We start from the raw sequence: 26,869 nt of genomic DNA, 5'->3' as shown, positions 1-26,869 counted from the left end.
CTGGGCTAGGGGTTTGCTTCTGTTTATAGCTTTCTGTTAGGTCAGACTTTTGCACTGGATAAATAAATGTGGCCGTGCCTAATGTCTGTCAGGCACTACTGGTGACTACATCTCGGGAAAGCCCCACACTGCTGATTTTCTGCTAATTATGGCATAAAGTCTGGGACTTTCCGGGGGAGATGATTTTCAGCTGCTGATCTGAACTGCTGAGTGGGAGTCCAAATGATGCTTTCCCCGAGTGCACTACTCCTGCTCTGGCCTAAGGTCCTGGATGACATATTGCAGAATAATATGAGGCTCTTCACAACTCAGTTCCCCCAATATTGTGCTTTCCCTGGAGTGGGACTTGTTCATAGTAATGGCTATAAAGTGATATTCCATATAATGTTCTTAATAATTTCAATTGTTTTCTGAATGATTATAATTAGTTTTTAGTCCATAAAAGTGACATAGGAAGCATTTACACTAGGAATAGGAGCTTGTCTTAGGAAAAGAAGATGTATCAGCCATTTTCATGTGTAGTTGTCCTTGTATAGTTAGCATTATATTTCATCTACCACTCATCTTTAATCTTTTTAAGCTACTTTTCCATGTTGTTAAGGTTGGCTTTGTTAAATCTTGATCATGAGTCAATTTATTTATTTTATTTTTAACATCTTTATTGGAGTATAATTGCTTTACAATGGTGTGTTAGTTTGTGCTTTATAACAGAGTGAATATATACATATGTGCCCATATCTCTTCCCTCTTGCATCTCCCTCCCACCCTCCCTATCCCACCCCTCTAGGTGGTCACAAAGCACCGAGCTGATCTCCCTGTGCTATGCGGCTGCTTCCCACTAGCTATCTATTTTACGTTTGGTAGTGTATATATGTCCATGCCACTCTCTCACTTTGTCCCAGATTACCCTTCCCCCTCCCTGTATCCTCAAGTCCATTCTCTAGTAGTTCTGCATCTTTATTCCATCTTGCCCCTAGGTTCTTCTGATCTTTTTTTCCTTTTCTTTCTTTTTTTTTTTTTTAGATTCCATACATATGTGTTAACATACGGTATTTGTTTTTCTCTTTCTGACTTACTTCACTCGGTCTGACAGTCTCTAGGTCCATCCACCTCACTACAAATAACTCAGTTTCGTTCCTTTTTATGGCTGAGTAACATTCCATTGTATATATGTGCCACATCTTCTCTATCCATTCATCTGTTGATGGAAACTTAGGTTGCTTCCATGTCCTGGCTATTGTAAATAGAGCTGCAATGAACATTGTGGTACATGACTCTTTTTGAATTATGGTTTTCTCAGGGTATATGCCCAGTAGTGGGATTGCTGGGTCGTATGGTAGTTCTATTTTTAGTTTTTAAGGAAAATCCACACTGTTCTCCATAGTGGCTGTATCAATTTACATTCCCACCAACAGTGCAAGAGGCTTCCCTTTTCTCCACACCCTCTCCAGTATTTATTGTTTGTAGATTTTTTGATGATGGCCATTCTGACTGGTGTGAGATGATATCTCATTGTACTTTTGATTTGCATTTCTCTAATGATTAATGATGTTGAGCATTCTTTCATGTGTTTGTTGGCAATCTGTATATCTTCTTTGGAGAAATGTCTATTTAGGTCTTCTGCCCACTTTTGGATTGGGTTGTTTGTTTTTTGGATATTGAGCTGCATGAGTTGCTTGTATATTTTGGCGATTAATCCTTTGTCAGTTGTTTCATTTGCAAATATTTTCTCCCATTTTGATGGTTGTCTTTTCGTCTTGTTTATGGTTTCCTTTGCTGTGCAAAAGATTTAAGTTTCATTAGCTCCCATTTGTTTATTTTTGTTTTTATTTCCATTTCTCTAGGAGGTGGGGCAAAAAGGATCTTGCTGTGATTTATGTCATAGAGTGTTCTGCCTATGTTTTCCTCTAAGAGTTTGATAGCGTCTGGCCTTACATTTAGGTCTTTAATACATTTTGAGTTTATTTTTGTATATGGTGTTAAGGAGCGTTCTAATTTCATTTTTCTACATGTAGCTGTCCAGTTTTCCCAGCACCACTTATTGAAGAGGCTGTCTTTTCTCCATTGTATATCCTTCCCTCTTTGCCATAGATTAGTTGACCATAGGTGTGTGGGTTTATCTCTGATCTTTCTATCCTGTTCCATTGATCTATATTTCTGTTTTTGTGCCAGTACCATATTGTGTTGATTACTGTAGCCTTGTAGTATAGTCTGAAGTCAGGGAGTCTGATTCCTCCAGCTCCATTTTTCATTCTCAAGATTGCTTTGGCTATTCGGGGTCTTTTTGTTTTTCCATACAAATTGTGAACTTTTTTGTTCTAGTTCTATGAAAAATGCCAGTGGTAGTTTGATAGGGATTGCATTGAATCTGTAGATTGCTTTGGGTAGTAGAGGCATTTTCACAATGTTGATACTTCAAATCCAAGAACATGGTATATCTCTCCATCTATTTGTATCATCTTTAATGTCTTTCATCAGTGTCTTATAATTTTCTGCATACAGGTCTTTTGTCTCCTTAGGTAGGTTTATTCCTAGATATTTTATTCTTTTGGTTGCAGTGGTAAATGGGAGTGTTTTCTTAATTTCACTTTCAGATTTTTCATCATTAGTGTATAGGAGTGCAAGAGATTTCTGTGCATAAATTTTGTATCCTGCTACTTTACCAAATTCATTGATTAGCTCTAGTAGTTTTCTGGTAGCATCTTTAGGATTCTCTATGTATACTATCATGTCATCTGCAAACAGTGACAGCTTTACTTCTTCTTTTCCGATTTGGATTCCTTTTATTTCCTTTTCTTCTCTGATTGCTGTGTCTAAAACTTCCAAAACTATGTTGAATAATAGTGGTGAGAGTGGGCAACCTTGTCTTTTTCCTGATCTTAGTGGAAATGGTTTCAGTTTTTCACCATTGAGGACGATGTTGGCTATGGGTTTGTCATAATGGCCTTTATTATGTTGAGGAAAGTTCACTCTATGCCTACTTTCTGGAGGGTTTTTATCATAAATGGGTGTTGAATTTTATCAAAAGCTTTTTCTGCATCTATTGAGATGATCATATGTTTTTTCTCCTTCAGTTTGTTAATATGGTGTATCACGTTGATTGATTTACATATATTGAAGAATCCTTGCATTCCTGGGATAAAGCCCACTTGATCATAGTGTATGATCCTTTTAATGTGCTGTTGGATTCTGTTTGCTAGTATTTTGTTGAGGATTTTTGCATCTATGTTCATCAGTGATATTGGCCTGTAGTTTTCTTTCTTTGTGACATCTTTGTCTGGTTTTGGTTTCAGGGTGATGGTGGCCTCGTAGAATGAGTATGGGAGTGTTCCTCCCTCTGGTATATTTTGGAAGAGTTTGAGAAGGATAGGTTTTAGCTCTTCTCTAAATGTTTGATAGAATTCGCCTGTGAAGCCATCTGGTCCTGGGCTTTTGTTTGTTGGAAGATTTTTAATCACAGTTTCAATTTCAGTGCTTGTGATTGGTCTGTTCCTATTTTCTATTTTTTCCTGGTTCAGTGTCAGAAGGTTGTGCATTTCTAAGAATTTGTCCATTTCTTCCAGGTTGTGCATTTCTAAGAATTTGTCCATTTCTTCCAGGTTGTCCATTTTATTGGCGTAGAGTTCCTTGGAGTAATCTCTCATGATCCTTTGTATTTCTGCACTGTCAGTTGTTACTTCTCCTTTTTCATTTCTAATTCTATTGATTTGAGTCTTCTCCCTTTTTTTCTTGATAAGTCTGGCTAATGGTTTATCAATTTTGTTTATCTTCTCAAAGAACCAGCTTTTAGTTTTATTGATCTTTGCTATTGTTCTCTTCATTTCTTTTTCATTTATTTCTGATCTGATCTTTATGATTTCTTTCCTTCTGCTAACTTTGGGGTTTTTTTGTTCTTCTTTCTCTAATTGCTTTAGGTGTAAGTTTAGGTTATTTATTTGAGATGTTTCTTGTTTCTTAAGGTAGGCTTGTATAGCTATAATCTTCCCTTTTAGAACTGCTTTTGCTGCATTCCATAGGTTTTGGGTCATTGTGTTTTCATTGTCATTTGTTGTAGGTATTTTTTGATTTCCTCTTTGATTTCTTCAGTGATCTCTTGGTTATTAAGTAGTGTGTTGTTTAGCCTCCATGTGTTTGTATTTCTTACAGATTTTTTTCTGTAATTGATATCTAGTCTCATAGCATTGTGGTCAGAAAAGATCCTTGATACGATTTCAATTTTCTTAAATTTACTAAGGCTTGATTTGTGACCCAAGATATGATCTATCCTGGAGAATGTTCCATGAGCACTTGAGAAGAATGTGTATTCTGTTGTTTTTGGATGGAATGTCCTATAAATATCAATTAAGTCCATCTTGTTTAATGTATCATTTAAAGCTTGTGTTTCCTTATTTATTTTCATTTTGGATGATCTGTCCATTGGTGAAAGTGGGGCATTACAGTCCCCTACTATGACTGTGTTACTGTCGATTTCCCCTTTTATGGCTGTTAGTATTTGCCTTATGTATTGAGGTGCTCCTATGTTGGGTGCATAAATATTTACAGTTGTTATATCTTCTTTTTGGATTGATCCCTTGATCATTATGTAGTGTCCTTATTTGTCTCTTATAATAATCTTTGTTTCAAAGTCTATTTTATCTGTTATGAGAATTGCTACTCCAGCTTTCTTTTGATTTCCATTTGCGTGGAATATCTTATTCCATCCCCTCAGTTTCAGTCTCTATGTGTCCCTGTGTCTGAAGTGGGTCTCTTGTAGACAGCATATATATGGGTCTTGTTTTTGTATCCATTCAACCAGTCTATGTCTTTTGGTTGGAGCATTTAATCCATTTATGTTTAAGGTTATCAATATGTATGTTCCTATTACCATTTTCTTAATTGTTTTGGGTTTATTATTGTAGGTCTTTTCCTTCTCACGTGTTTCCTGCTTAGAGAAGTTCCTTTAGCATTTGTTGTAAAGCTGGTTTGGTGGTGCTGAATTCTCTTAACTTTTGCTTGTCTGTAAAGGTTTTAATTTCTCTGTCGAATGTGAATGAGACCCTTGCTGGGTGGAGTATTCTTGGTTGTAGGTTTTTCTCTTTCATCACTTTAAATATGTCCTGCCACTCCCTTCTTGCTTGCAGAGTTTCTGCTGAAAGATCAGCTGTTAACCTTATGTGGATTCCCTTGTATATTATTTGTTGTTTTTCCTTTGCTGCTTTTAATTCTTTCCTTTGTATTTAATTTTTGATATTTTGATTAATATGTGTCTTGGCGTGTTTCTCCTTGGTTTTATCCTGTATGGGACTCTCTGTGCTTCCTGGACTTGATTAACTATTTCCTTTCCCATATTAGGGAAGTTTTCAACTACAATCTCTTCAAATATTTTCTCAGTCCCTTTCTTTTTCTGTTCTTCTTCTGGGACCCCTATAATTCGAATGTTGGTGTATTTGATGTTGTCCCAGAGGTCTCTGAGGCTGTCCTCAATTCTTTTCATTCTTTTTTCTTTATTCTGCTCTGCAGTAGTTATTTCCACTATTTTATCTTCCAGGTCACTTATCCATTCTTCTACCTCAGTTTTTCTGCTATTGATCCCTTCTAGAGAATTTTTAATTTCATTTATTGTGTTGTTCATCTCTTTTTGTTTGCTCTTTAGTTCTTCTAGGTCCTTGTTAAACATTTTTTGTATTTTCTCCATACTATTTCCAAGATTTTGGATATCTTTACCATCATTATTCTGAATTCTTTTTCAGGTATGCAGGCTATTTCCTCTTCATTTGTTAGCTCTGCTGGGTTTTTGCCTTGTTCCGTCATCTGCTGTGTATTTCTCTGTCTTCTCATTTTGCTTAACTTACTGTGTTTGGGGTCTCATGTTCGCAGGCTGCAGGTTCGTAGTTTCTGTTTTTTTGGGTGTCTGTCCCCAGTGGCTAAGGTTGGTTCAGTGGGTTGTGTAGGCTTCCTGGTGGAGGGGAGTAGTGCCTGTGTTCTGGTGGATGAGGCTGGGTCTTGTCTTTCTGGTGGGCAGGTCTACATCTGGTGGTGTTTTTTCGGTGTCTGTGGCCTTATTATGATTTTATGCAGCCTCTGTGCTCATGGATGGGGTTGTGTTCCTGTCTTGCTAGTTGTTTGGCACAGGGTGTCCTGCACTATAGCTTGCTGGTCGTTGAGTGGAGCTGGGTCTTGGCCTTGAGGTGGAGATCTCTGGGAGATTTTCACCGTTTGATATTACATGGAGCTGGGAGGTCTCTTGTGGACCGGTGTCCTGAACTTGGCTCTCCCACCTCAGTGCCACAGCCCTGATGCCTGGCTGGAGCACTAAGAACGTGTCCTCCACATGGCTCAGAATAAAAGGGAGAGAGGAAAGAAAGAAAGAGAGAGAGAGAGAAAGAGGAAGGAAGGAAGGAAGGAAAGAAGAAGGTAAAATAAAATAAAGTAAAATAAAGTTATTAAAATAAAAAATAATTATTAAGAAAAAAATTTTTTTAAGTAATCAAAGAAAAAATGGACAGACAGAACCCTAGGACAAATGGTAAAAGCAAAGCTATACAGACAAAATCACACACAGAAGCATACACATACACACTCACAAAAAGAGAAGTAGGGAAAAATATATATATATATTGTTGCTCCCAAAGTCCACCTCCTCAATTTGGGATGATTCGTTGTCTATTCAGGTATTCCACTCATGCAGGGTACATCAAGTTGACTGTGGAGATTTATTCCGCTGCTTCTGTGGCTGCTGGGAGAGATTTCCCTTTCTCCTTTGTTCGCACAGCTCCCGGGGTTCAGCTTTGGATTTGGCCCTATTTCTGCGTGTAGGTCGCCTGAGGGCGTCTGTTCTTCGCTCAGACAGGACGGGGTTAAAGGAGCCGCTGACTCGGGGGCTCTGGCTCACTCAGGCCAGGGGAAGGGAGGGGTACGGATGCGAGGCGAGCCTGCACGGCAGAGGCCGGCGTGACTTTGCACCAGCCTAAGGCGCGCTGTGCGGTCTCCCGGGGAAGTTGTCCCTGGATCCCGGAACCCTGGCAGTGGCGGGCTGCACAGGCTCCCCGGAAGGGAGGTGCGGAGAGTGACCTGTGCTCGCACACAGGCTTCTTGGTGGCGGCAGGAGCAGCCTTAGCGTCTCATGCCCGTCTCTGGGGTCCGCGCTGGTAGCCGCGGCTTGCGCCCGTCTCTGGAGTTCCTTTAAGTGGTGCTCTTAATCCCTCTCTCCTCGCGCACCAGGAAACAAAGAGGGAAGAAAAAGTCTCTTGCCTCTTTGGCAGCTCCAGACTTTTCCCCGGAATCCCTAGCGGCCAGCCGTGGCGCACTAGCCCCTTCAGGCTATGTTCACACAGCCAACCCCAGTCCTCTCCCTGCCGACCGGAGCCCGAGGCTCAGCTCCCAGCCCCGCCCGCCCCGGCGGGTGAGTAGACAAGCCTCTCAGGCTGGTGAGTGCTGGTCGGCCCTGATCCTCTGTGTGGGAATCTCTCCGCTTTCCCCTCTGCACCCCTGTGGCTGAGCTCTCCTCTGCGGCGCGGCTCCGAAGCTTCCCCCCTCCGCCACCCGCAGTCTCCGCCCACGAAGGGCCTTCCTAGTGTGTGCAAACCTTTCCTCCTTCTCGGCTCCCTCCCACTGGTGCAGGTCCCGTCCCTATTCTTTGGTCTCTGTTTATTCTTTTTTCTTTTACCCTACCCAGGTACGTGGGGGGTTTCTTGCCTTTTGGGAGGTCTGAGGTCTTCTGCCAGCGTTCAGTAGGTGTTCTGTAGGAGCTGTTCCACATGTAGATGTATTTCTGATGTATTTGTGGGGAGGAAGGTGATCTCCGCCTTTTACTCTTCTGCCATCTTGAAGCTCCTCCGGTCATGAGTCACTTTAATTGGAGATTCATGAATCTATCCTCCTTGAAAGATCACTGTCCCACAGTTGGCCTTAAAGTTTTTTTGTTTTTGTTTTTATTTTCTGGAAAAGCATATTAATGATGAAATTTTGAGCTTGTCCACAACTGAGAATGTATTTGTTGGCTTCACATATACATGGCAGTCCTAGTATACATAGGTAGATATAGATATCTTGAATTATACCATATTATTTTCAAAAATTGGTGTTGTTATTAAATTGCTTTTTGATATTTGGCATGGTTGAAGTCTATGGCCAGCTTGAATTTTTGTTACTTTGTAATATATTTTTTTCTCAACAGTTTTCGCCTTTTTTTAAAATTCTTGGAGATAAAAAATTACAACTGCATATGTTGGATTTCTTTTTCTGGTTTTATTTGATCCCTTTTCATCTGCTTATAAAGGTTTTTCTTCAGTCTAGGAAAACTTATTTGATTAAAGCTGCTTCTGTTTGTTTATTTCTTATTTTCCTTTTGTAGGAAGATAGAATCATCTGGTTCTTACTTCTGTTAGTCTTGTAGTTTCCGTCATCATTTTTTATGTTTTGTCTTCTCCTCTCAGGTTTTGAGAGCTGAGATGGGTCCTATTAGGGATTCATGTCAATTCCTGGTAGAATCTTTAAGCCCCAGATCAAGGGAGAACATTTTTAGGAAGTTTAAACTTACCCTCATTTTTCCTTGCCAGTGGAGAGTCAAAACAGGCTGGGGGTAGTTGGGCTTCTGGAGGTGAGAGTCAGAATTGGAGGCAGACTTAGCCAGGAATGTGTTTTGCTAAAGAGCTTCCGTTTCTTATTTGGAACAACTCTCAGGGCTTGCTTCTGCAGTCTCCCCATTGTTTGGCAGGCTGGCTGTCACTGTGTGTGAGGGACTTGATAAACCCTACCATGCCAACTCCCTGTCTCGCACTGCCTTTGAAACCAGAACACTTCCTAGTGCTGCTAATGGGATCCACAGGCTAACCCTCACCTCCAAGCCTGCAGAGGCCTCTGCTGATTTCCTTTGCATATTTCTCTTTTGCATGTTGGAGATTCACAAGTCAGGTAGCCACTACCCTCAGTCTAATTTCCTCTGTATTTTACATCACTGAAATTCCTGGGAATTTATTTTGTATGGCTGACCCTCTTGCCTACTTTTTAAGGGTGATCCTGAGTTTTTCCTCTTTCCTTATTGTTGATCATTTTCATGTAGATCTGGAGGGGAATAGTTTATGCCTTGCAGAGATGTTGACCTGTACTCTCTTATAAATGCAAGTCTGAGGATATTTTGAAGTCAGGAAAGTGGGAGCACCCTTGGGAAATGGAGACTTGCTAATAATCTTAAGTATCCTGATAGCATGTTTCTCTCTGGTTACCTCTGATGACCAAGGTCACTGAATAACAACAATGACAATAATGATAACAAATGCCTTTTAAAAAAACAACGGGGAAATGGGGGAAGTTGTTCAGAGTACAGACTTACAGTTGTAAGATAAATGAATTCTGGGGATCTAATGTACAACCTGGTGGTTATAGTTAGCAAGTACTGGTTTTAAGTATTGTATACGAAAGTTGCTAGAATAGTAAATCCTAAATGTTCTCACCAGGAAAAGAAATTAAATTTATGAGGTTTTGGCTGTATTAACTAGCCTTATGTGGTAGTCATTTTGCAACATATATGTGTATCAAATCATCATGTTGTATAAGGACACAATGTTATATATCAATTATATTCAGTAAAGCTGAAAAAAATTACCAATCGTAGGTCACATGGTTGATGTGACTACATCAATATCAATTTGATTGAATCTTTATATCAACCTAGGAAATTTGGTGGTTCCTTCTTCATTTTATAGCTGACATTCAGCTATTGCCTGGGATTGCAGAGCTAATACTATGTGATGTACAATTCAAACCGAAGGTTGTCGTCAAAGTTTCTGTTCTTTGCTGGCTGTCAAAGAGCCTGAAGAGTTGTCCAATCTCCATATCTCTGTGGTATTTACAGTGTTCCCAGTTGCTGGTCTTTGATAATCTGTTGGCATTTTATTGCTCTCATATGTACTGAGTCCTTCTCTGTGGGGATAGTGTTCATATACATCAGAGGAGAGCATGTTTTATTGTTTCTCTTTTACTGTCTGGAACTCTTGACTAGCAGTGGGAAAGGTCTTGTCCTCAGTACCTTGGTTTGTCATCCATCCTCCTTAAAAAAAACAAAAAACAAAACTAGGGTATTTATCTGCTCCTAGAGGAATTCTTCCTGTCCAGTAAAAGTTTGCCTTCATGTATTCCTTATGGAGCCCTCTGTGGTTATTTTGGTGGTCTAAGTCTCCTCATCTGTCTTGGAACATGTGTGGGCCATGGGACTGCTATTCTCTATGGTCACAGCTGAACGAAGTACCTGCAACATAGCAGGATCTCAAGCAGTGTTTGGTGATGTTGTTGCTGGTCATGCTTTACTACATACAGTTAGGACCAAAAAATACGAAAATCAGAAGGGAAGCAAAATCACTGATAATTTAGGAAACTCTTAGCAAGATAAAAGGTAGTTAGAAAGTGTTGGGGGCTGTCAGTGCCTGGTAGATGAGAATATTTTTGTTCTTGATTTAGAGTGGGAAAAATGTGTGTATTTATTTTATAACTTGCTTCTTTGAGAAATACTGGTCAGTTCCATCATTAGATTTATATTTTCCTTTCAGATATATTAGGATAAATAAAAATATTTAATGGCTGTAAACTGTGTCCCTCTAATTGTAGGATTATCTTTGGTTTCCTCTAATTGTTTTTCCTCTATTCTAATTGAATCATGTCTTTTCCCCCCAGGTTACGGTCTTTGGTCAAACAATTAGAAAGAGGGGAGGCTTCCGTGGTAGATCTTAAGAAGAATTTGGAATATGCAGCCACAGTGCTTGAATCCGTATACATTGATGAAACCAGGTAAGCTAAAATGACAAGTTGATGTGGTAATATAAATTTTCTGTTATATGGCTTTTCTGAAATGTCCACCATGGCATGTAGGAGGTAGCATTCAAATGATTGGTCTTGGAGCTTTAGTTTTCACAAACACATGGGGTAGATCTGGATATCACGTAGCCTCTGTACATGCTCATTTATAAAAAGGAGCTAATAGAACTTACCTCTCACATGCCCATTATGACAGTGAAGTAAGAAAATGTAAGAGGAAAAAAAGTGATTTTAAAAAACCTTACCAGATTTTTAATCAAATGTAAAGTTCAACTGGAATTATTGAATATTATTCATCTCAGCCTAAAAATTATGTTCATGTTTTAATTCACGTTATCTATCTGTAAATGGAAGCTCCTGAAGGGATGGAGAAGCATTTGTTCTCTTAAACACCCAGTATTCCTCCCTTAATCCTTAGGTTTGTTATTGATTTACTTAGCAGACCCTCTCCACTTGAATTATCCGTAAATACTAAAGCACTTCCGGTTACTATTGTAAAATGAATTTGAAAGTAACAAAATTGCTTTTCTTTAGAAAAATGTGGAAATGGTAAACATGAAAGGCTTTTCTTCTTTTTTCTACTTCAGACAAGCTTCTCTGTTAGTATTTGTGTTGTATTACTTTGCTATGCCAAATTCCAATCCAAAAGGATTTCCCAGTAATCTAAGAATCGTGTGGCTTGGTTTTCGGTGATATGCTTGGTTCCTAATTTAAGGAAATTTGATACCGTAGTTTTTTCCCAGATGTTACATTTTTCTCCCCTACCTCTCAATTGATGGGTCTAAAGAGAAAAAAAACAAAACAAAATTTTCCATTGACACCTGTTTTTACTGCTTATTTTTAGTAGTGCTTAGTATAAGTATAAAATACAATATTCAAAGTTTTATTGTAATTTATTACTACTTCTGTTCTAGCCTGACCTATGAACACATTTGAAAAATCTGCTGAGCACACCTGACAGATGACTTAAATCACTGTGCTCAAATAAAGAACTGCATTGTTTTGGAAATTTTGCTTAAATTTAGACATTTAAGTTTCTGTAATGTCCTAACAAACTAGAGAGAATAGCAGTTGATATTATTTGGGTTCATTACTTCAGAGGACTGGGTTGATGTGATTTGGATAATACTTTGCAAAATCTTTCTTTTTCTTTTTTAAAATTTATTTTTATTGAGATGTAATTGACATGTAACACTGTATAAGTTTAAGGTGTACAGTGTGTTGACTTGATATATTTATATATTACGATATGATTACTACTGTAGCGTTAACTAACACCTAATTATTATTTTTTGTGATGGGAACTATTAAGATCTAGGCTCTTAGCAAGTGTGAAGTTTATAATACAGTATTGTTGTCTATAGTTTTTAAGTGCCATTATTTTTAAGACAAAATAATGCCACATGGCCATCTATGAAATAAACCTCCTGGTGAATGCATTTTAAAATGGAAGGTTTAGATTCCATTCAAATTCCACAAACCATCTAAGAATAAAGATACTGGGTGCTCCTGAGTGCAATGTGTCTCAGACCTACGAAGCCTGAGATAAAGTATCTTTGACTTTCTCTGATTCCTTTGTTCCTTTGTCCAGCCTGAAACAAACAAAGGGTGGGCTTTCACAAGCCTTGTCTAAAAGGTGCTGGATTTTTTTGTGGCCAATTTATTTTGGTTTCTTTGCACCTGTGTATGCAGGTGGGGTGGAGAGTAGGAACAGCTGCTTTGAACAGAGAGCTCTAAATTCAGATTTAATCTGTGTCCTGGTTCTGTTTCTTGGGTTCAGGAGACTCCTGGATACGGAAGATGAGCTCAGTGACATTCAGTCAGATGCGGTGCCTTCTGAGGTCCGAGACTGGCTGGCCTCCACCTTTACACGGCAGATGGGGATGATACTCAGAAGGAGCGAGGAGAAGCCGCGGTTCAAGAGCATCGTCCACGCAGTGCAAGCTGGGATATTTGTGGAGAGGTAAAGATGGCTGTCATTCAGTGACCAAAGCAGCAAAAGGGACACCAGTTTCTAACAACCAAAGGCTTTGCTTTGATGTAGTTTTGGTATCTTTATAAATGCTGAAAATTCTGGGTGGAAACAGACAGTCTTGAATGAGAGATGGCAAAAACGTATCTCTGCAGCATTGTTAGGACAAGCTTTTGCCTTTGCTTTGAATTCTTTTTGTTAATGTTAACTAGAGAAGATTTAGTTTGCGTTGAGTCTCTAATGTTTAAAGAAGGACGTCTCGTCCGTCATCATTTGACACATGTGGATGATGTCTACATTTGGAACAGATCAGGGATGCTTTGTTGAGGGTATTGAGCCAGGGAGGAGTTCATTCAAGGTGTTTGAGTTCCCCATGACACTTTCCAATTTTGTAAGTCACTTTGCTCTCTGAAATTAAATTGCCCCCCTTCCCCAGAAATGGATTCCAGAAATCGATTTATTCTTCCTACAACCCTTATCACACAATTACACATTTTAGAAATGCCATGGTCAGCTCGAAGTTCTCTCTAGTTTTTGACAGTTCTAAAGAACAAGCTCTTCGAAATAGGTTGCCCATAGGAGTTCTTTTTCAGGTTGAAGTACTACACTACATACTGTCCGTGCTATACTATGATTCACTTCCAGCAGAACAGGAGACCCATTTTAATAATTTAATTTCCAATTTGGGGCACATAGACTTAATTTTTTTTATTTCCAATGCTGTACATGTTTGGGATTGCTTTCATTTCATTTCATAGGCCACTTGAATGACTATGAAAAAGGTTATAAAAGAAATTTTAGGTTCCGTGGGTCCATCAGATGACATGACTTCTTGTTAATTGTCAATACTGGTATAAGTCTGTGGCCTGCTAATTCTTCTTTGTAAGACATAATATTGCATTTTTCCCTTCTGACTTTGCCAGAATGTATAGACGAACATCAAACATGGTTGGACTGAGCTACCCACCAGCTGTTATTGAAGCATTAAAGGTAATACCAAGGAAAAGGTCTTACAATGTTCAAGGTACCTTATAAAAAGTACAGTTAAATTTCTTGTTAGAAAATAAGAAATTTTCGTTTACAATTCTATTTACAGTTTTCCTAGTCATTCCTGACTTTTTTCCTTCATTATCTTTTTGCTATTCGTTCTAACAGTATCACTATCTTTTCAGCCTTTGTACTGCCAAATTTTTAAAAAATTGAACTCTGGTTTCATTTCTTTCTGCTCTCTTGGAGTGGTTTAGTGATCTGTATAGCGATCTGGCGTTATGAGACTCAGTCTGACTTTGGCCGTAGGAGATCAAATTTGTACTGGTTATAAATATTCAACATTAAGAGGATCTTTGGTGATTATAATTCTACCATTATCTGCTTACCTGCTCTATATCCATTTTATAGATGAAGAAACTAAGACTCAGTGAGACTAAAAAAAAAAAAAGACACAGAGACAGAACTGAGGTTTGATACCAGAGTTCCAGGCACATAGTAAGCTAAGCTCTCAGTAACATATTACTGTATGAAAGTATGTCCTCCAGAGCCCTTGTCCTCTTCACATATCCTACTGTTTTCCCAAGCCCCTCACTGAGCCCAGAAGTTCCATGGGAAGTCACACAGATGCTTGAGTTTAAAGGGGCTAAATACTGCAAGATGACTGCCAATCAGACAAGCTCTTGGAATTGTATAGAGTATCTCTGAGAGCCCCCAAGTAGATGTATTCCTGTAGAAGTGTGTTCATTCAGACCCATTGGTCTAAGGATATCCCAGCTGTGCTGAAGCTGATTTGACTTCTGGATTTGAAGGAGGGGCCGTGCTAAGGTTCAGGACCACAGAACTGGTTGACATTGCCTGGTGCCTACACAGGGAGTTGTGTCAACTTGCTCAGGGGCATCTCAGCATTCCGACTCTTCTTAAAGCTATTTTAGTCTTTCTCTGAAACCTGAAAAGTGTATTCCTGATGAAATTTTCAGAAGATAATTTAAATTCCCTTTTCACAGAATCAGAGGTGGGAGTGCTTCTTGATCAATTTAATGTCAAGAGAGGGCCATTGAGGGTCATTTTGCTTTTATATTTCATAGTTTCTTTCTCTTGACTCAGAGACATTCACTAGCTGAATTTGGGAGACCCTATATATTCAGATCCTCAGTTCTCCATTTTATGTTTCTTCTTAAGTCATCTAGCACAGCAGTCCCCAAACTTTTTGGCACCAGGGACCAGTTTCATGGAAGACATTTTTACACGGACGGGCGGTAGGGTGGGGAGGGTGGTAATGCGAGCGATGGGGAGCGACGGGGAGCGGCAGATGAAGCTTCGCTCACTCTCCTGCTGCTCAACTCCTGCTGTGCGGCCTGGTTCCTAACAAGACGCAGACTGGTACCAGTCAGAGGCTGGGGGTTGGAGACCCCTGATCTAGGACAGGTAGGATGCTCAGGAAGGAAACAGCAAGAAGACACGTTTTCTCTCCCTCTTCTTCAACCCCCACTCTAATGCCAAATAAATTATTGTGTAATTTACAGCAATGTTTCCCATTTAATCTGTGAAATCACTTCATGAGATTTGATGTTTCATAACACCCACTATGAAGTTGCATTGATTTTCATAATTGAACCGGAAACATTCAACGAAAATCTTGGGAACATTAAAAGCATCTTTTTTTTTTTTTTTTTTTCCGGTACGCGGGCCTCTCACTGTTGTGGCCTCTCCCGTTGCGGAGCACAGGCTCCAGACGCGCAGGCTCAGTGGCCATTGCTCACGGGCCTAGCTGCTCCGCAGCATGTGGGGTCTTCCTGGACCGGGGCACGAACCTGTGTCCCCTGCATCGGCAGGTGGACTCTCAACCACTGAGCCACCAGGGAAGCCCTAAAAGCATCTTTTATCCTTAATTTCTTCCTTTATCATGAACATAAATACAGGTGGTTATACCAGTACTAAGAAATTTATGAAAATATTTCTTCCAAATTGGAGCATCTTTTCTATGCAGAATAATTGAAGAAATTGGAACAACCTGTGATGTGCATGAATTGTTGTTTTATGCTTAGGGAAAAGTAATTCTCAGAGGCACACATGTTGTCTTTCTGAGGGGAATGTTACCTTGATGATTCAGACAAAAAGTAAATACTAACTCTCTGAATTGCTATCCTTCTCCACACTATTGCTGATATGTACAGAAGGCTAAAGCTGTCGTTTCTCTTGGTTGTATGCTCTGTTTACTGCAGAAGTTCAAGACCTTTTTATAATGTAATATTTTTCTGCATCCCTAGACTCCAGTTTTATTTTCAGTGGATTGGAGGTGAATTGGAGATATGACGTAGATTCTTTTTTTATGTAGTGCCTGTTAGAAAACGGTTATTTTCACTCCAGTGCCAGCAATTTATATGGAATCACTATCGTTTTCTTCTATTACAGAAAATTTCCCTAAAGCCTGAGAGAATACAAGTCAATAAAATAATCATCATGCTACTGTCATGTTAGCCTTTGTGATTAATGTAAGAACATGGCATAAAATAACATTTAAGTAAAGAGAATACTTCACCACCACCAATTCCTAAATTTTAAATATGTTGCAGTTTTGTTTTTTTTATTTGTTTCCATGCAATGAATACTCACTTCTAATTTGGGGTGTTTTATCTCTAACCTTCTAAGGTGGGGTTATTGGAAATGTAGAATTGTGCTGTTCTTTAGAAGGGCATCTGTTGTGTGACTCAGGAAGAGACACTCTGGACAGACTCCAGGTTTAAAGAGGAAATGAGGAGGTTCAGGCTTTCTTCACTTTAGACTAATAGGAAATTCATGCAGTGTTTCCACAGGAATGGTGCTTGGGCCAAATTTGCTAAGAAAGGAAGAATGGTTTAAGGTGCTTGTTAAAATGCAGATTCCAGGCCACAAGCCAGGATTCTGCAGAGCCCTCCACCAGATTATCGGCATTTTTTTCTGAGTACCCCAGGTGGTCCTAAAGAACACTGAAATTTGAGAATCACAGCTAGGCCTTCTCAAAAATGAGGGGCTGGAGTGGATGTCTATCTCATTGTCTGTAGTTACTCATCCTTCTGTTTCTCTAAGACTTAATATTCAGATAAATCTTGACTTTTTACTATGATAATCTCTTGATTTCCAGTGTTAGAGAGCTTTTCTCTTTTTCATTCATTCCAGTGAAGAGGATTAAAAATTGTCAGATATGACAAAGGGTTTTCCTGTCTACTGAGTTGTCAGTGGACTTTTCTTTAGGACTATTGCCTAGACAGTGGCTGTCATGACAATGCCAATTACAGTAGCCAAGATGAAGCTTTAGGTCTTGGATTAATCTTAAATGACCCCACTGTCTATGGCCTAGGCCCTATTGGGGTATTTAGGGCATGAGGCTTGGGTCACAGCATGTATTCATTGAGTTTACAATGTCATTTGTCAGTAATGGTATCACCAAGGGGTGTCAGTGGGGTTATTACGTGGTTCTGCTACCAGTTGGCATTAGACACTTCATCTCTCTGAGGTTGCCATCTGTGAAACTGGTGAAAGTGATACCCGTTTCTAGAGCTGTGAGGGTTTGCAAATGTTTATCAACACTTCCCACTGTGCCTGGCACAGAAAATGTCCTTAATACTTGTAGCTATTTCTTTAGTTATTATAATGGAGGAGAAATTATTGAAGGCTGAGGTGAGGTTACCACCAAGTGTGAACTGAAACAATCTATTTGAAACCCTTTTGGAAATGTTTGGTTTCACCTATATACCCTGGCATCCATGAGAGAGACTGTTCATGGTCTTGGGGTGATCTTGGTGGTTGGGATATTTGGAGAGGGACAGGATTGGGATGGATAGATGATGTTGGAATGCAGTGAGGGCTGAGGTGGGAGTCACTGGATCCAGCAGTTCCTGAGAGCCAAGGTCTCTTCCAGGGGACCATCTGACACGTAGTCTCATATGGGTCCTTATTGTCACACTCACGGCAGCACACTTTTCTTAACCACTGAAAGGGAGACTCTTGGTACACTGAGAAACCAAATGACTATTGCTTAAACACATCTTTGTTCATAACTCCCACAAGTAGCTAGTTATAAGTCAAAGACACATCAGACAGTGTTTTGGAGTCGCTATTTATGGACAAATAAGGCTTTGAACTTCAGGAGCAGTGTGTGAGGAGTGTGTTCAGCTTAGCTCTTAGTTTTACTTTTTCAGTAAAGTGACTTACAGATTTGAGGGCTCAGTTCCCAGATTAGTGACTCCGGAAGTGGTAGCGTTTTTCCATCCCGTGAAATGAGGGCTCTCTCCTCGGTTTCAGCTCAGCAGTTTGGATTGTTGAGGTGACACATTATCTTGTGATCTATATGCATGTTTCTGAACACTTTTAAGTGGGTTAGCATTCTCAATGGTAGACTAAGAGGAAGTCAGTAGATAGTATCATGGGGCTTGGGAGAAGTTTAGAGTAGGGAACACCCTAGGTTATTGTGAAATCAATTAAAATTTTGGAATTCGGCAGAGATAGTAGAAGGTTAATGGAAAGAGCCTGAGTTTAGGCATCAGTTGAACATGTGTTCATGTTTTGTCCTTAGCACTTGCTTGCCATGTGTCTTAGGGAAATTAGGTAACTTCTCAGTTTTCTCATCTGTAAGATGTGACCGATCATACCTACCACTTAGAGTTGTCTTCAGGAAAGATTACATGTTTATCACTGATCAGAATGGTAGGTACCCAATAACTTATAGCTATTGTTATTACTAATAAAACTATTGAATATTTTATCAGTAAATGCTATTTAGGACTGCCATATTGGAAACAGTTTGAGAGTGGAAAGGGTATTAGAGTCTTAGGCTGTGAATACCCAGGTGAGTGCTGTGGGCTAACTCCAAAGTAGGGAGATTAGTAGCTGTGTAAGTGGCTACCAACTAATGAATTATTTCTCTCCATCCTCTCCTGTAGGATGTGGACAAGTGGTCCTTCGATGTCTTTTCCCTCAATGAAGCGAGCGGGGATCATGCACTGAAGTTCATTTTCTATGAATTACTCACACGCTATGATCTGATCAGCCGTTTCAAGGTCAGTGTCTAATTAAAAAAAAAAGAACTGCACACATTTGTCCATACTTGCATGATTTGGGGGCTAAGACCAAGAGGACCCTTTTAATGTAGACTGAAAACTCTCTGGGGTGACTTGGGAAGCATCATCTGGACAGCCACTGCCATGAACTCCTCTGTGGTGGGAACTTTTCATTACTCCCTTGTCTGGTGGGCTCATCAGCAGGGGAGAGGCTGGAGCTGCCCATTTAGATCCCAGTCGTCCTAGAAGTATGGCTGGAAGCCTGAACCAGCAGAGCTCCCCTGCCAGCTCTGCCCACAGATCTCATTTCAGCGAGACTTCGTGTGCTAATGACCACCACCAGCAAGGAGACAGGAATGGAGACAGAGTGCACGTCTGTTATCTCCAAAAACTTCTCTTTCGGCCACTTGGCTCAAATTCACACAGATATTCTCAGTTATCATCTGTGACAGATCATTGGTATTTCCCAGCCATTCATGCTTCAAATTAATTCTTCACCTTTAAGTAAAGAGCATGAATTGATTCCAGTGTTCCACCTCCTCAGCCTTCTAATTCCACAGACTCTGGAGGTGGCGTCCGGCTCTCCAGGGAACTTGAGCCTCATCTGCTGGCGTCTGTCATATCACGCCAATTACATTTCTCTCATCATGTGGACGAGTCTCCATAAAATGCAGGTCTTTTTCTGCATAACATATTGATTTCTCTGGGCAGCATGATTCTTTATCACTTTCCTAAGGACTGCACATTTCAGGATATCTTTCTTACATAGCCATAAGCATTTTATGGCAATGGTCCTTAATTTCTTTTGCATCAGAAACCTGTTTGAAGATCTGATGGGTCCTCAAGACCTCAGAAGAAAGTTCCCGTGCACATGCACACACCTTTACGTAGCATTTCAGTGGCTCATAGATCTCCAAAGAACAGCCCAAAGAACCGAGGTTCATTGGATCTTCATTTTTTAAAATGATAACGAATTAATCTCTCACATCTAAAAGGCTATATTTAAATTTTAAAAATCCACAAATAGTAAATATGGAACAGTGTGCCCAAGGGAGAACATAGTATAGATTCTCATGAAGCACTCTAGTAGTATTTTCCTCATTTTTTCTTATGAATGTGATTTCTAGTCTCCTGGAACATACACTCTCTCCTTTTCCCCCAGTCTTGTAATTGATAATTTACCCCAAACCAAGGAATTGATCCAGGAAACTATACAATGAATGTTTTCCGAGTCTCCTTATTTTGTATAGGCATTCTGCACTTGCTCACTTTCTGCCAAATAGGAAACGAAGGTGTGTGTTATACATATTTGAGACAGAAAGCGGCTAGGATAACTGGAAGTATTTTTCCGAATTGCAAGGCACCAATAATAAGTTGCCAAGTAATAAACACAAGAACACAGCTTGTTTCTGTTATAGAACAGACTATCACTTGTGTTATGGGTTTTTTTTCTCACCTGTCCAGTGTACACATCACTCCTTCTAAAGTGTGCAGTTTTCAGAAGGCAGCAGCTTGTGTTTGTTTGCAATCATTTTATAGCTTAAGATCTTTGTGTACTTCTGTTTTCCCACAAGTAAATGAGATGCTGCATAGTATGTGTTCATTTATTTCTCAGGAAATAAAGACTTGAGCCTTTGCCTGAGAAATAAATGAGCACCTACCTTTTTGCCCTCAATGTTCTTGAGATGATCCTGTGTCATTACCCTGGGCCTCTGAACTGGAGAACAAAGAACAATTTGCAGGGTGGACCAGGGAAGTCCTGTTAGATTTTCAAATTATCCAATACTTTGTTCAGTGACTTTTATTAACTTAGAAAAGTTCTAATGTCCTCATATGATATCTTACGCCTTCAGAAAGAGGCTCAAAGCTGCTAAATCACTAGCTAATTAACCTTGCCGCTCTCTTTCAGATCCCCATTTCTGCACTTGTCTCATTTGTGGAGGCCCTGGAAGTAGGATACAGCAAGCACAAAAACCCTTACCACAATTTGATGCACGCTGCCGACGTTACACAGACTGTGCATTACCTCCTCTATAAGACAGGAGTAGCAGTAAGTACAGATAGAAACTCTTGGATTACACAAAAGATGTGATAATGATTTATTTTGAATTGGAGGCTGTTTCTATTCTGATGAGGTTGAACCCACAAGAAGTGCATTGTTTCATGGACTTCTTGTTCCCCAATAATTATCTAACCAATCGTGGAAAGTCTCGGGGTTCCTTATTAACTTTGAATTTTTCTCCATCTTGGACTTGATGAAAGAAATATCTGGTAGTGCCTTGTATCCTTACTAGGCTATGGCCAAACTAAATGTAATTTCTGTAACTAAATATGTATTTCCAGATATGGAGAGTGGTGCTATTAATCTCTTGCTATGGTCAGTTACAATGATATCCATGCATATTGAAATCGTACTGAGTATACTTGGGAACCATGCTGTACACAGTTAGCTTTTGGTTTAAACCAGTAGATCTTTTCCACAAGGACTCTGTTTATTCTCATTTATGTGCATTTGATTTTTTTGAACCTAAGGATTAGTCTTTCCCTCTAACCATTTGGAATTTTCATGCTTGTTTTGAACGTTTTAGCTCTTTAGATATTTTTGAATCTCTGTTCTGTAATTCATTGCATTAACCGACCTACTCAACTTGGTTATCTGTGCCTTTGCCCTCTTTACCTTAATTTAAGCCATTCATTTAAAATGTATAACTGTTAGTGACAAACAGCTGGGTCTCTATAGTAAATAGAGACTGTGACTTTTTACTTTGAAATCTTCTGAATTGACATGGAGATAGACATTTTTCGGGGGTGTGGTTATTAATTAACCCATAAACCCAGTACACATTTGTTATCTCTTTCTGCTAGGGCGTGTTGAGAGGCTTGGTCTAGTATCTCATATTAAATATGGAATAAAGTGGGAGGAGTGTGGGCTCTAGAGCTAGATATAGTTGCATATAAATCCTTGCATAATTACTTATTAGATTTTGTGACCTATGATAAATTGCTTGAATCTCTGAGTCAGGATTTCCTCATTTCTAAAATAGTGAAAAATATTCTGTCTGTAAAAGTACTGTGATGGTTAGGAATAAAGTATCAAAAGTGTGAAGTGCTCTGTCTCATAAAGGAAGCTCAACAGTTAGGAACTGTTGTTATTAAAGATTTCCCCCAAACCTATCAGCAGTTTTCGTTTTTTCCTTATTGTAAAGCTGATTTCTTAAAAATATTGCTTAAAGAGCTGTTTTTTAAATTTTAGAAACACTACATAGGAAACCTGTTTAATATGATAGTTTTTGCCCAAAATTTAGAGCAAACGTCATAGTTAATGGTGGTTCAATAAAAGCATGGAGCAAAACAGGGATGCTGATATTAATATTGCTAGTGAGCATTTTTCTGGAGATCTCAGTCAGTGCAATATGGTATCTACAAAAGTTGAAGAAGCAGCCTATGAAAATAATTTGATCATCTCTTTTAAAAAAACAACAAAAAAAGCCAACTATAAATTATTAGATCATATAAAAGGCCTCAATAAGATATGGATAAAATAGCTGTCTTATACACTGGAAATTAACAAGTATAGTAGAAAAACATACATTCCCAACAGTTATTAAAAAACCTGTAAATTACCCATGAAGAACTTCAAAATTAATGAAAAGGAGACTGTAAAACTAAATTAAGGGTACAAAAATAATGTTTAAATAAGTGAAGAAATACACCATGTTTTTAATGGAAAGCCTCAGTATTAAATAGAAGTCAATTTTCCTCAAACTAATGTTTATAGATTCAAAGCAATACCAATAAAAATTCCAGTAGGGTTTAACATGAAACATGATAAGCTGAGTCTAAAATTTATGTAAAATAGATATTTAACAACCTTAGAAAAATCAATTTTGAAAAAGACAATGTGTGTGGTGGGGTAGTTCTTACTCTACTAGATGTTAAAATATCTGCTGAAGCTATAGTAATAAAAACAGTGTGGCATTTGTGCAAAAATAGACATATCAATGGAATAGATTAGAATTTTAAAAACTGAACCCAAATATTTATTGAACACTTTTTATGTGCCAGGTACTTCTTTACAGGATGAAGATACAATGGTGCTCTTACAGAACGTGCATTCTAGTGAGAGGTTACAGATAGAAGACAAATGAAAAAGTAAACAAGAAAATATCACTAGTGTTCTGCAGAGTATTAAAATAGGGCACCCGCATAGGGAAAACTGGGAGTTTTATTAGATAGTCAGGAAAGGCATCTTTCCAGAAGTAATGTTTAATCTGAGACAGTTGTGATTTTAGGCTTGAGCCATGCTAAGAACTGAAGAAGGTATGCCAGCAGAATTAGTGCAGGATTAATACAACGTCCCTCATGACTAGAGGGAGTCAAAATGTATACACTTTCATTTATAAAATAGACAAGCCACGGGGATGTAATGTACAGTATAGTGACTATAGTTAATAATACTGTATTGTGGATTTGAAAGTTGCGTAGAGAGTAGATCTTAAAAGTTCTCATCACAAGAAAAAAAATTCTATAACTATGTGTGGTGTGGAGACTTACTATGGTGATCATCTTGCAATATGTACAAATATTGAATCACTGTGTTGTACACCTGAAACTAATGTAATGTTGTACGTCAGTTATACCACAACTTAAAAAAAAAAAAGTCCCTCGTGAGAGAACAGCTTTTCTACATTCAAGGAGCAGTAATAAAGTTGGAGGAGAAAACGGGAGTCAGACCAAGTCAGCTTTGTAGGCCTGGGTAATGAGTTCCAGTGTTATTCTAAGTACAGTGTGAGGCAACTAAAGCGTTTTGACAATGGAATGAGATGATCTGATAAAGACTAGACAAGGATTACTGTGGAGAATGGATCTTGAGGTGGCTTGTTAGAAGAGATACTGGTGAGATAATGGTACTTTGGACTAGGAAGGACATTGCTGGGATATAGAGACCAAAAGTTCTGTTTCTGAGGTAGAGTTAAAAGAATTGGGTGGTGAATAGGATTTGGAACACTAAGGAGAGGAATCAAGAGGACATCTTAGATTTTGGGTTTGATAAACAGGGTTGATGAGAGAACCTGGTAGCAAAGCAAGCTTTAGGGGAAGGGAAGTCAAGAGTTTTGATTCAGACATGTTGAGTTTAAGATCCTTATTAGATATCATTGTGGAGATGTCAAGCAGGAAGAAAACTAAGGAGTCTAGAGTTCTGGAGAAGGGTCAGGGATGGACATGGAGATTAAGCATTCGGGGCATATCAATATTATTTAAGAACATGGGACCAGATGACGTGATATAAAGAGAGGGCATAAATAGAAAAGTAGAGGGGCTCTGAAGTGAGTCTTGGAGCAGTTCTAAAGTTTAAAATGAGGGTAAAGAATTAGAACCAACAATAATAACTAAAAAAGTATGGCCAGTAACATTGTACAAAACCCAAGAGAGTGTGGGGTTGTGGACACCAAGGAAAGAAAGTGCTCCAAAAACAACTGTGACTTACGTGGAACATGCTAAAAGGTCTAGTGGGATGAGGACAGAGAAGTGACCACTGCCTTTGGTAACATGGAAGTCATTGGTGCCCTTGTCATGACCAGTCCCAGTGGTTTGGTGGGGATGGAACATGGACTGGAGTATAAGGACAGAATCGCAGGTGAGAAGGTGAGGACACGTCTATAGAAAACAATATTAGAGGGAAAATTACTCAGTTCAAAAAATGTTTGGGGGACAGTTCATTTGGAAAAAACATACTGGTTTTGTCCTACTGGAAATCATTCACCAAATATCAGACAAATGAATTAAAGATGTGAGCATAAAAATTTGATTATATTAGAAGAAATTATGAGGATAGGTGTATAGCCTTGAAAAATGAAATCCTTAAATAAGCCTCAAAACATGAGTTATATAACAAAATATTGATTATTTTGAGTACATGGAAATTAAAACCTTCTGTAGAATTAAAAAAATCACCATAATGAAGTAAGTACTTGAAGAAAATACATAGAGAGCAAGGATTAAGATCCAGATTATATAAATAAATCAAAAAGAAAATGGCACAAATTCCGTGGAAAAATAGGAGGAAACACATTGACAGAGTTAAGATTCTCCTATCGTAAAGTCTCTGGCATGGGCTGAATTTTGTTCCCCCTCCCTCAAATTTATGTGGTGAAGTCCTAGTCTCCAGTGCCTCAGAATGTGACTGTATTTGGAGATAGAGCTTTTAAAGAGATAATTCAGGTAAAATAAGGTCATATGGGTGGGCCCTAAACCAATATGATTGGTGTCCTTCTAAGAAGAAGAGATTAGGACACAGACATGCATGTGTACTGAGGAAAGACCTTGTGAGGATACAGAGAAAAGGTGGCCCTCTGCAAGCTGAGAAGTGAGCTGTCACCACAAACCAACCCTCCTAAAACCTTGATCTTGGACTACTAGCCTCCAGAACCCTAAGAAAATAAATTTCTGTTGTTTAAGCTGCCTAGTCTGTGTCATTTTGTTATGGCAGTTCTAGCAAACTAATACAGTAGCAGAGCCAGGATTTGGTTTCAGTCTAATATTTAAATACAAAATATAAAAATTTAAATATTTAGCCATGCTTCTGCAATGCTGGTGGCAAAAAAGAACCCCTTATATTCTTACACCTCAGTATCCTCATGTGGTACTTCAAAGTACTGTGGTGAGGATCAAAATGGATGTGAAAATGTACTTTGAAATCATCTGTTTGACATATCTTTAGTTAACACCTACTGTGTACAGTGTACTATGGAGATATAAAGGTGAATCATACACAGCCTTTTTACCCCCTAGAAAAACTCTCAAGTCTTTATACTAATGCAAGTTATCATTACATAGATGTTATATCATAGCAGCCAATGATCATGATGTACTGCATACTATTCTTAAATGAGCTCATTTGCCATTTGCCATTGAATTTTCATTATCAATTCAGGCCGTATTCAGAATAATTCTTAAATATAGAAACTACTTCCCGCCCACTCTCTCTTGGAAACGCAGCTCAAAACAAGCTTCTTTCATTGCAAGCTTAGGAAAACAGTAGGAAGCATTCTGATGAATGGAGAACATATTGTTATGCTAACCTTTCATTACAAACCAAGTGGGGGAAAATGCTCGAAATCATTTCAGCTTTATAAACTGTAAGACACGTAGGGAATGAAAATATCCCATTGATAAAGTGATGCCTGGGCTTCAACATCAACAGTATTACTCATTGTAATCTGTTTATATTACTCATTATTGCTTAGCTAAGATGCCTAGGAGACGCTTGAATCTTTTCATAATGATTTTGCTCACGTCTAAGAGAAAATCCTTGAACAGAATTAGATTGAAGAGTTGTTGATTGAATAGATATGAATCAGACTCTGAGCTCCAGTCTGCTTTTGAGTTAGGTCAAAAGATTCCAGACTCCAAACCTGTCCTCTGGCCCTTTCATTGCTTTTATCAGGCAAGGTGCTGTTAATTTTCCCTTTGCTTATTTTTTTTTAGAAGGGAGAAGCTGTGTATCTTATTCTTTTGATCATATATGACATCATTGTATTTACAAGGGAAACACTAAGGCCATTTATCTAAATGGCATCTTGGTGCTAAGTAATTTTATAAAGGTTGTGGTCAGTAGAATTTTGGCCCCCATGACCTTTGCCCTCTGATGTCACACTTGTGAATAGGTTACATTAGATGGCAAAAGGGATTCTGCAGATACAGAAGTTTGCTAATCAGAGGGCCTTAAACTAGGGAGATTATGCTGGATTCTTCAGGTGGGCCCAGTATAATCACATGAGTCCTTAAAAGTCAAGAGATGTGACAGAAGAAGGGTGAGCAGGACTCAATCAGCTGTTGCTTGAAGATGGAGGACCCAAGTGGAAAGCATGAGAAGGAAATGAATTCTGCCAGTACCCTGAATGCACCTGGAAGCGGATTTTCCACAGAGCTTCCGGGAGGAACACAGCCTGCCAACACCTTGGTTTCAGCCTTGTGAGGTCTTCACCAGAAAATCCAGCCTCATGGTGCTGGCTTCTGACCTAGAGAACCGTGTGCCAGTAAATGGGAGTGTGTGCCTTACATTTATGGTAATCTGTTAAGA

General features: G+C 39.0%; 1 protein-coding gene across 1 annotated transcript in view; it reads left to right on the top strand.

Annotated features, from left to right (window-relative positions):
- Nucleotides 1-26,869, top strand: part of PDE1C (phosphodiesterase 1C) — a 260,300-nt gene that overhangs the window by 149,671 nt on the left and 83,760 nt on the right. Inside the window, exons 3-7 of the mRNA XM_060019937.1 lie at nucleotides 10,648-10,761; nucleotides 12,569-12,751; nucleotides 13,684-13,750; nucleotides 18,670-18,786; nucleotides 20,696-20,836. Of these exons, the coding sequence (XP_059875920.1) occupies nucleotides 10,648-10,761; nucleotides 12,569-12,751; nucleotides 13,684-13,750; nucleotides 18,670-18,786; nucleotides 20,696-20,836 (622 nt within the window). The remainder of the gene's footprint in view (nucleotides 1-10,647; nucleotides 10,762-12,568; nucleotides 12,752-13,683; nucleotides 13,751-18,669; nucleotides 18,787-20,695; nucleotides 20,837-26,869) is intronic.

Source organism: Delphinus delphis, chromosome 9, assembly GCF_949987515.2.
Source record: "Delphinus delphis chromosome 9, mDelDel1.2, whole genome shotgun sequence".
NCBI lineage: Eukaryota > Metazoa > Chordata > Mammalia > Artiodactyla > Delphinidae > Delphinus > Delphinus delphis.
This window is presented reverse-complemented; position numbering and strand designations above follow the sequence as displayed.